The sequence below is a fragment of the Drosophila miranda genome, chromosome XR, assembly GCF_003369915.1.
Source record: "Drosophila miranda strain MSH22 chromosome XR, D.miranda_PacBio2.1, whole genome shotgun sequence".
NCBI lineage: Eukaryota > Metazoa > Arthropoda > Insecta > Diptera > Drosophilidae > Drosophila > Drosophila miranda.
The window spans coordinates 11,911,256-11,922,150 of record NC_046674.1 but is presented as its reverse complement, the minus strand read 5'-3'; the positions used below and the strand labels follow the sequence as shown (position 1 = coordinate 11,922,150).

The following is a 10,895-nucleotide window of genomic DNA, read 5'->3' as shown; positions in this document are numbered from 1 at the left end:
GTAACAATTCGGAACATAGATATCTATATATCTATGAAATATTAACGAACATGTTCCCATTTGAAAATGTATTTTAATAGATTCCTTTTATTGGATCCTAAAATATAGACAGTATACTACATAATTTTGCGATTAGATGTCTTATACACATAAACAACGTTTGTTAGAATTTCTTTTATAAATATTTTCGCATATGTGTGCATACATATGTATACACATATCACCAACTGAAGCGATGCATACGCAGAAGGCGACACTTAAAACAAATCTATCAAAAGACTAGGCCTTATTCGGATAAATCAAAAACTCTACATATCACGAATTAATCTAGTTTTTTGGTGCACTGTCTTTCGATTGGTTTGCTTTCCGGTTTGCCAATATACTCGATATAAAGAACTCGCCAGCTTTGTACGAGCTGCGGACAAGAGGGCCACTAGCTGTGTAGAGGAATCCCAAATCGTTTCCACGCTCTTCCCAATGCTTAAACTTTTCAGGCGTTACATACTCAATGACTTTGAGATGTTTGTTTGTGGGCTGCATGTACTGACCCAAGGTCAAGCACTCGACGCCAGCCTCTCGCAAATCTGTCATAGTTCTTTCAATCTCTTCATCAGTTTCGCCAAGGCCAAGCATAATGGAGCTTTTTGTGATTAGATTGGGATTAAAAAGCTTTGCTTCGGTAAGCACCCGAAGCGTTTGCCTATAATGGGCACGCCTGTCTCGAACGTAGGGCGTTAGCTTCTCAACTGTTTCAATGTTGTGCGCATAGACGTCCAGACCGCAGTTTGCGATCGTTTCCACACAATCCAGATCCCCACGAAAGTCTGGCACAAGACATTCGACAAATATATTAGAATTACTATGAAAATAATTGCATCGTTAGCGGGGTTTTTGAAAAAAATATAAGTTCTTACCGAGCTTTGATTTCTCGTACCGTTTGAGCAATATGTTTCGATCCCCCATCTGGCAAATCTATGGCACATGAAGAATTTCAATTAAGTATTAAGTATTTCACATTAGAAATACGAATACAAACCATCACGATCGACTGATGTCAGCACTATGTAATCCAAGCCCCAAGACGCGATTGCCTTGGCGGTGTTCACGGGCTCATTTTCGTCCAGAGGTGGCGGTATGCGTGCTGTTTTTACGGAACAGAAACGACAGCCGCGTGTGCAAGTGTCTCCCATAAGCTACAACGAAATATGTACATAATAAGCACGCTTAGTTATGTTATCAGTAAGGGTCAAGCAGCCTCACCATAATCGTGGCAGTCTGAGTTCCATTTTCACCGCCGCCCCAGCACTCTCCGATGTTGGGGCAACGAGCCTCCTCACACACGGTGGATAACTTTAGTTCTCGCAGCTGCTCTTTAATCTTTGTGTAGTTCTTGCCCATTGGTATTGTGGTCTTCAGCCATGGCGGCAGACGCAAGCGTTGCTCCTCTCCCTTCTCACGACGCAATTTCCCATCATAGTTTTCGCCCACACTCTTTAAATTATCCGGATTTTGGACAAAGTCCTGAAAGTTTGGCCCTTTAGCCAAACGTTCTCGAATCTCCTCGAGTTTTTTTGCATTTGTAGATGCCGCACGCTGCAAAATGAATGACAATAAATTATTTCTTTGTATCTAAAATATAAACCTCTATTTATTCTATGACTTACAACGACAATTGCTGTTGGCGAATTAGGTCTAAACGCTGTCAGCATATTTTAAAAATATGAATAAAATTTTCTGTTTTGTTTTGGAGAATCTTACGAAATGAATAGTGTGACCAATGTATATCACTTGTATTCTGTGTGTCGCACACCTTGCAACTTTTTTAGATACTGAAAAAAAAAATGTTTAAATGTAGAAACCATGTAGAAGTGCGTGGTTAGAGTTGTTAGTTAATTGAAAATCTCAATATCAACATATTCATTGTGTTCTTGAAGATACCAAGAAGGTATCCGAAAATAGGTATATATGGCGATAACTTATTAAATGCTCATGCATAGGTCAGAAAAATTACCATCTGAGAAAGCGTCATTGCTAAAAATTTGTTTCAGAGCAACTTGGAAATAGGGTATACAAATGTCCATATTCCTATGTGAACCAGCAGCATGCAATTTTACACAAAAATGTAGGAAATGTGTAGCTACCATGTAAACAATTTACTTTTTTGTTAGCTTTTTTTATTTAAGTCCTATTTTATAAACAATCCAATAAAAGAGAGTATTTAAAATTAACGAGTCTTGGAGAAAACATATTAGTTTATCGGACTAATAATAAACCAAATATCACAATCGAGATATATTATTTCCGACAATTAACCAAAGAGAACGATTTAATTCGTTTTACAGCACTGCCCCGCTTAAACGCGTCAAGAGTAGATACACTTTATTTATTTATGCTCTTTGTTTTGAAAATAGAATCGGAATCTCAGGACTTTAAATTTATTGTACCGCCAGAAACGTGACAAAACAATATGAAATCTGAATAATATACGGTTTCAATAAGTGTGTTATAAGCATTTGGAGTAAATTTTACCATTTGTAAGGCGCAGGTTGCTCTCACTGCCACCTAGGCTCACACCTTAAAAACTTGTTTCATACCACCAACTGAAGCGATACATACGCAGAAGGCGTCTCCGTAGATGCAACTTACAAATTGCGATACATATTTACATACATACATGTATGCACTTGGATTATTAGAGTGGACTGTTTAAATGCTCTAAATTTACTTTCCAAGCTCCTAACAACCGCCGTTTAAAATGGGTAAGTAAACAAGTAACTTAAACACACAAAAATATTATTTTAACCACTAATACGATTCTGGCTAACAAAAAACATAGCTTTTTTGGGACTTTTGTATGCATATGTACATATGTATGTACTTTTGCATATGTAACACCTTCTCAGCTATTGAGCGTTGACTCGTATATTATGCGTTGGATTCAATTAAACTAAAAATCGTATAAATGAATAATTATAATAATATAAGCATCTCAAATTATGCTAGTGGCATAATATTCATTCTTGATCACGTTGATTCTTAGGCGTCTATGTAAGTTTTAAAGCTACCTCAACAAAACGTTGCATTGTCGTTTGTCTGCTTTATCGGAATCCGAACAAGAAACTCCAGCTGAATCCTTTCCTGTTTGTTGAAAATGGTGAATCTTATTTACGCTTCAAAATAGTGTAAAGCAGCTGTGATTATATAAATCGTGCTCACAACATTAAAGCTGCATTTTTCAATCGGTTTGTAAATTAGTCACGATCGCTCTAGAAGGAGCGATCTTATGTACATATGTATGTATGTTCATGAGTATGTTCCCTTTGAATTTCATGAACATACAAGTCTATATTGGTATTTCCCCTTAATGTTGACACTAATTGACCCTATGCAGAGCAAAGAAAAGAACTTATCCAAGCGATCTTGGAGACTGTATTAATTGTCTGTTTCATTCAATTGGCCGGGCCTGTGCCTGGGAGCAATGTTTTCCAATTTGCAGCGACGTACGCATCCGTGTACATATGTATATGTACCCACACAACACAAATATGTATGTACATATGTATGTATATTTATACATATACCCGTAACTACTTATCGTTGATAGAGAGAAACTGACGGGAAAAGCGTCACATTCGGTTCCGAGTGAAAAAAGTTAGCAGAGCAAAGTTATCAGTCGCGGTCGACTGAGAAACATTTCGGAGTTGAACTGAACGAACGACCATTCTGAGTTTGCTCTTTGCTACGGCGACGACAGGTGGTTGTCGTTCCATGCTCACTCGAAATATTATTAATTATATCGAGATCGGTATCTGTTTTAATATTCGTATATCTGCTGATCCGGAAGGCAGCGAAACCAAATGTCTCTGATGACGTCGGATTTTGTGATTGTGTGATTCATGCGCAGGCAGGGCAGCTTAAACTTATAAATTTTATTGACAATAGCTAAAACGATTCCGTAACTTCTGAATTTTACAAGCGCCTGATCAAATTAAGATTCCGTTGTGCAATATGCCTGGCAAAATGAACGATCGCGATCGCATACGAGATCCCCGAGAGGAGATCCTACTCGAGACGAACTTTGAAGATGACGGTGGTGTGCTTACACGTGCCTACAATAACAATCCCTACAATGGGGGCAACATACAAAATCGACGACGCCCTTCGTACCGATCGGAACACTCCTTGGATAGGTACACAGAGCGTGGTGGCGAAGGTACGACAAAATCAATGGATATGTATATTGGTTTTGTTTCACAAATCAATTTTATATTTCACTTGCGCAAATTTTCATTGTTTTTTCTGTGGCAATACGTCACCAAGAAACTGCTGCACTCTCTCGCATACCAGTACTATTTAGCTTTACGTGAATCACTCTGTTGTAGGCTATCACCTCTGCCCGTGCTACATTTTGTTATCTTATCCATTTCTAGTACATACATACATACATATATATTCCCTTAAGATAAACCTTTTTCCTCCGTATGGCACCTTTATACACCATATATTGTATACCTTAGTGAACCTCTTAAAGCTACAATTTTAAGATGTACCACAGCACGAGCACTGAGTAAAGTCAATATATTTTACTTACCAAGCATTTTGTATGGGTTTTTGATTTGTTTATTGTTTTGACGCCTGTTTGACTATTCTTGTCTGAACAATTGGCCGAGTCTGTCGGTTTGTTTCTGTTCAAAAATATTTCCTTTTCAAACAAATTAAAGAATCCATTGAAAGTATGTATAGTACTACTGCAGAATCTAATGCTGCGAAAGACAATGTCCGTTAATATTACAAAAAACAAATTACATGTCGTGTGCAAAACGCGGCACTCGACTCGTGTTTCACTGAGAAGGCGTTTTTTTGTGGTTTAAAAACCCTGCCGACCGCAGATACGATTTTATTGAGCTAATCATTCCAATCAGTAGAGCTACAAGAATTTTCATGCGAGTTTATAAATTGAGTCTACTGAAATCGTTAACCCTTTTTAAACTCTATCTTTCACTTTCATCGTACACATATTCCGTATGTATGTTCCTTTACCAATGGAAGATACCTTTTTTGTTTAAATTTAATAAAAATATATTGAAATTCCTTTTAGGTGACTGCTGCCAATCATGCATGGCACGTATCCCCTACGCCACGATGATAGCCACTCTGATGTGTCTCCTGGGAGTGGGTATCTTCTGTTTCACCATGTACCGAGGGGCATCGCTCACTGTCATAATGGTAGACCAAGTATTTCACTTGCGATTAATATGGTAAGCCTAACCCATTATTCCAATTATCCGCAGCATGTTTAAGCATTAATAATATTTCAGGATCGAAGCTGTGCAGATGATATTTGTAATAATTGGAGCTGGCATGGCAGCCCTTGGATTTATGATACTTTTCGTTGGCTTTCTGGCTACTGGCGCCACGCGCTATAAGGTGTATAGAGCCTGGCGGTCCCGCGTTGGAGGCCGGATCTCCTGCGCCGTACTTATGGGCATCACGTACCTGCTCAATTTCGTGTGGAGTCTTATTCTTTGTTTCCTGGTTGTTGTTACCTTCATATATACCATGTTCTGGAACATGTGCTCCAGTGTCGAGCACTCACAGAGTTGCATAGATTTGACACAATTCCGTAAGTACATATTTTTGGCCACAACCAAAGGCCGAAGTAAACTCCCTAATTCCTCGAATGATTTTTACAGATTTTATGTTCCCACCAAACACCAAACTTGAGGACATGAAGGTGTGCGAAAAGTATGAGATCAAGGCTTTCTGTAAAGATGGTGTTGAGAACGCTGAGGTTATGTTCATACTGGCCACGCTGTCCACCCTTTTAGTCATTCTTAGCCTGGTTCATTATCTCATGTGCCTCTCGGCCAACTATGCGCACATACGTGATCACGAAAAGTTCCAAGAGCTGCAGGAAATGCAAAACCTCAACGAGCTGGAGTACAGTGCTACGTCCAAGGATCGTTTCTAGGACATATTTCAGAAGATTCAATTTGAGCTTAAAGAGAAGACAAGCATCATTTGAGAGCGACATTTTGGCAAACGTTACAACGAACACAGCACTAGTGCAATGCTGCCAACACGATACAATTAAGATTTTTTTTAGACCTAATATTAAGACTACACATTTTGATGTATACATTTTTTTTTATATTAATTTGACAAGTTATTGGCATTCATTTTGATTTGGTTCGACAATAGTTGTATGACCAAGCAATTAATTCGAAATATAACTAAAATCTAGTTGAATTTTCTTCACATTTGATCCATTGTCGCTTTTATCATTCATTTTTATCATTGCCTATGCTTTCCGTTCAAATGTTTATTTATACCGTCCATTAAATTAAGCTTCGTACATCCATTATTTTTAAATTATAATCAAATATGTATTTTTATGCTTTTATTTCAAATAGCTTACACAATAAATTGATAAATACTTTATGCTCAAATTGATTCTTCTGAATTGCTGAATACACTTGATTAAAAAGGCAATTTACCCAATACATTAGTGTAATGAAATCCATCCGTGCATCTATCCATCTGAGGCATTTTCTTGTGGTTGCCGCAGTTATATGTATATTCATAAAATACGTACAACATATGTCTATCACTTTTGATATCTGACAATGAAACAACACACATTAATCTTACATTTATTATACATACGAGTATATACAATAAAATATTTTGTACTTTTCTAATAGTAATATGTATACAAAACACGTACAATGCTAACCCCGAAACTTTACAACTAGATTTTGAAACACTAAGCACTTCAATAAATGATTTGTTTATAGATCTGAACGGCTTGTAATTTGATTTTAGTTAGGGCTGAAGCATATGACATAAAACAAGATTTCTTAGCCGCTCTCCCATCACGAATATTAAATTTTTTAAATTTAAATCTGTCAATTTTTGAAAAGTTATTAACGTTTTTCAATATAACATTATAGATGTGTACAGGATCTCCGTCTGTGGTTTTATAGATAATTTAGAATAGCCTTTGCCTGGTTATGCTAAGAGTACGATTAAAAATTCAGTTTTAAATTCACGACAGTTGAAGACATTAAAAAATATATTTAATTTTATTTAATAATACAATATTAATCGAAGAGTGTTTTTAACATAACATATCAATATCAGATGCACAACTTGTCAAATTATCATGCGATTGTAAAAAGGCGTTGTCGTTTTGGGCGTCATTAAATGGCAGTCTACACTTCTGGCGTTCCCCAACAATGGAGCGCACTTTAACTTCATTTGCAACTGTGGCATTTGATTGATTCGATCTCTGACCGCAAATGGCAAATCGTCGTTGTTGCCAAAATGGGTAGACAGACCGTTGGCCTGTGTATACGTTATGCCTCCTCCTTGCACCTTTGGTATTACTGAGACCATAGATCCATCATAGAATTGCACTTGCACAACTCCATGGGACAACTGAAATGGTTCAAAAATTAGCATTTGGTGCAAAATAAAATGTGAAAAAGCGTACCTCCGTAACAACTCCAATTTCGGGAACGGTGATACGTTTGATTGGAACATTTTGGTGCGCAGCCAACATGTTGAGCCGTGGTGTATTTGAATTGTAGTCCGAGGCACTTCGAGTCGTCGATATGGTGCTCACGGAAAAGTTAATTGAGCCCTATAGGAATATAATGTTTGAGTAATATCTCTAGAAATTGCATTAAATATAGCGATTTACCTGATTTGATTTCGGAGTGGAGTATGCAAAGTTTGTAGTGTCCCTAAGACCATCGAAACGTTGACCCGCGTGCATGTCTGCGGCAGGCCGTCGCCCAATTGTGACAGGAAAACACGTGTTCTCTTTTGTCTGGGCGAGCTCTAGAGCATTACTGATATTGACGCAATGGGAGAAACATTCATTTCCGTGGTCAATTAAATTGCGTGCCTCCGCACAGCCATTATCCGAAAGCACTGCTCCATTCGAATTGAACACCTTGACCCCGTCCGTGGAGGACTTTAATAGCTTAGCTCCGGAATAGAAGCGAACCTCAAAGTCCGTCATCGTCTCCATAAGCTGGCATTTCCCAAGGCTACTGAAAAAAGTGATTTTCGGTGTTTTGCTCTTCACCAGGCCCACAAATCGGGCAGCGTACACATATTTCTTCCAGTGTTTATTCGGTAAATTCTCGTAATTATACACGCAGTTTTCGCTTGGTATCAGCGGGTCTGGTGGGTGTTCTCTTATTGGTAAGCCTCTGAAACAACAATGTTAGCTGAAACCAATATAAAAGGCTTTATTTTTGTAGTTGTACTCACCGTCCTGGATCCGGCTGATAGATTATAATACGTCGTCCATCTTCAGATATGCGACAAATATCAGTAATACGATCTTCATTGTACTTGACCTTAAACTTTACAAACTCCAAGACAACCTCACCAGTCCGCAAAATACTCATTATAGCATTTTTCGTTTTATAACGCGTCGGTTGCAATCTTTTCGTTTCTAATGGCGGCATTAAGAGGCGTTTCTCACCCACAGGTGACGGTATCATGTCGCTATCCGATGTGAACGGTGCCATGTTGTTTGTTCCTGGCCATTTGGCGTCTCTATTTTCCAACTGGTCGCCTGGTGTTGGTAGATATGAGCCATGCTGTTCGTAAATAGGTCGATGCTCCTTCGAATCGTAGCCCAGATTAGACGACGGCAAATATTCTTCCATTATCTGTGGCATTGATTGTCCTGAAGAATTGTCGACAGACCGAAGCCGGTGCGATTTCCTAGAGTCACCTTTAAAAAGATTTCGAATTATTATTCAATTTCTGCGTACAGTGATCTATAGTTGGCATTACTTACTGCTGGCGAATGTTACGATTCCGCTATCGCTACTGGCAAGACTTTGACTGAATTCATTTAACGCGCCAGGCGTTGTACTATACGATGAACCACCAACCGTCCTTTTCAGAAATGGATGCCGGAGGACCTGCTCAAGAGTAATGCGTTCGTGTGGGCTTTTCTTGAGCAGCTTATGGATTAGGTCCTGGGCTTCGAAGGACAAATGTGATGGCATCATAAATTCAGACATCACGACTTTGTTGAGCGTAGATTCCACACCTTCGGTTTCAAACGGAGGTCGTCCCACCAGCAAAGTATAGAGCATACACCCAACACTCCAAACATCCGCTGGCAGGCCGTGCGACAATCGGGAAACTACCTCGGGGGAAATATAGTTGGGAGTGCCGCACATCGTCATGTGCCTTTCGTCAGGTCGTTTCAGTTGAGTTGCGAGGCCGAAATCGGCGATTTTGATGTGCATTTCTTTGCTGAGCAGCAGGTTGGATAGCGAAATGTCACGGTGCATGATGTTGTGGGAATGCAAATACAGGAGGCCAGCCACCACCTGCCTCAATATAGTGGCCCCCTCGGATTCGGTAAAGGGACGCAAAAGGTGCTGCTTCATATAGCGCTGCAGTTCGCCGTTGTGGGCCAACTCCAAAACCAAATACACATAATTCACATCTTGAAAAAATGTGTACAGCTGCAGCACAGAAGGATGCTTAAGGCGAGAGTGAATTTCAACCTCCTGTCGAACACGGCTCGTGAGTCCTGTCCCCTGGATTAGTTTCTTATCGATCTATGGGTACACCAATTAAAAGATATTCCTAAAACACATACGCGTATCACTTACCATTTTGATTGCCACATCTTGATGGGAGTGCAGGCATCTTGCTTTGTAAACGCTAGCAAAGCCTCCTTTGCCCAACAAGTGCTGTACCTCGTACTCCTACAAACGCAAACAACAATTAAAAATTCATTTGATAGTCACATTGCATGGCGGTAGTCTGCTCACCTCAATTGTTTCTCCGAAAGTTCGAGTGGACATCATAGTTTACTTTGTTAAGTACTTAGATTGACCACTTTTTAAAATAAATTCCCACAAATGCTACATAAAAAAATAAACAAGCCGAAAATTTTGAAAGAGAACGCCAGCAATAGTGTTGAAAAAAGTGACCTACGTTCACTTATCAACACTGTTCGCCGATAAAAAGTTGTATAAAATACTGCTGTATTTTATTTGACGATCAGCTAATTCTTTTATTTTTTTCAATACATGGATCCAAAAAGTATTATTTTTTTTAAACATAATATATTCCTTAGCATATTTTACATAATATTTCCGGTATATAGTTAATAACACGATTATACAATAGAAGTTTGCATTTTACAGCACTCTCGAAAATTAAATACTATCGCGTACACTTGCAAAAGCAGAAATTCAGGGCATTCAGGGTGACGTGACGTCATAAATATACCGTGACCATTTACGGTCTATTATATACACTTTTGTATATTTTGACGTCGAAATATAATAATATATATATAATGGTATATTTCATCAATCTATTAAGTTTCATTTTATATTATATTAAAGAACATTCGGTATAGAAACTTCCATTCGTAGGTGTTTGAATTTTCCCTCTTTTAAATGGTGGTAGTTCATGAACCGGCTTTGACCGAGTCATGAACGAAATTCGCGGGAGATTTTTTTTCCGGACTTGCTTACACATCAAAATACCCCTGGCAGAGAGAATTATATTTAAATGTCTGTCACGATTTTTTCTCTTACGACTTATTAAGTTTTTTTTTTTAACCTTCTTCGCTATAACCTCTTTAGACTAAATCGAACAAAAGCTAGTGTTTATAATAAACCATTTAAGTGGAAAATAGATTCATTAATTGTATACAATTATGTGGGCATAGCTGGGCTTTCTTTCTAGTAGCTAGTAATATTCGACCGAATATCAAAATTTAGCAATATGAACGACTACCCTGTTCGTTTGTTTTGTTTGCCCATTTCGCTAAAACCTTTTTTGTTTTTTACCTATTTCGCTATAGCCTTTTTTACGCAAAATCCAATAAAAGCAAGTAT

General features: G+C 38.3%; 3 protein-coding genes across 4 annotated transcripts; 1 reads left to right on the top strand and 2 right to left on the bottom strand.

Annotated features, from left to right (window-relative positions):
- Window positions 1–53: 53 nt before the first annotated feature.
- Window positions 54–1,776, bottom strand: LOC108151373 (lipoyl synthase, mitochondrial). The gene is made up of 5 exons (XM_017279935.2): window positions 1,665–1,776; window positions 1,261–1,593; window positions 1,037–1,193; window positions 915–972; window positions 54–859 (listed from the first exon to the last, which is right to left on the bottom strand). The coding sequence occupies exons 1-5, from the start codon at window positions 1,707–1,709 to the stop codon at window positions 328–330; spliced, it is 1,125 nt and encodes a 374-aa protein (XP_017135424.1). The 5' UTR covers window positions 1,710–1,776; the 3' UTR covers window positions 54–327.
- Window positions 1,777–2,333: 557 nt separating this feature from the next.
- LOC108151377 (neuronal membrane glycoprotein M6-a) lies at window positions 2,334–6,800 on the top strand. Of its 2 annotated transcripts, XM_017279938.2 has the most exons (5): window positions 2,334–2,759; window positions 3,977–4,213; window positions 5,099–5,258; window positions 5,319–5,623; window positions 5,694–6,800. In XM_017279938.2, exons 1-5 carry the CDS (start codon window positions 2,756–2,758, stop codon window positions 5,969–5,971), a joined length of 984 nt encoding a protein of 327 aa, XP_017135427.1. In that variant the 5' UTR covers window positions 2,334–2,755; the 3' UTR covers window positions 5,972–6,800. The 2 variants fall into 2 exon arrangements, with proteins under 2 accessions (XP_017135427.1, XP_017135428.1); XM_017279939.2 differs by lacking the exon at window positions 3,977–4,213 and having other exon boundaries at window positions 2,338–2,759.
- LOC108151376 (serine/threonine-protein kinase PLK4) lies at window positions 6,775–9,968 on the bottom strand. The gene is made up of 7 exons (XM_017279937.2): window positions 9,816–9,968; window positions 9,654–9,749; window positions 8,822–9,599; window positions 8,284–8,755; window positions 7,706–8,222; window positions 7,496–7,645; window positions 6,775–7,440 (listed from the first exon to the last, which is right to left on the bottom strand). The coding sequence occupies exons 1-7, from the start codon at window positions 9,849–9,851 to the stop codon at window positions 7,156–7,158; spliced, it is 2,334 nt and encodes a 777-aa protein (XP_017135426.1). The 5' UTR covers window positions 9,852–9,968; the 3' UTR covers window positions 6,775–7,155.
- Window positions 9,969–10,895: the final 927 nt, after the last annotated feature.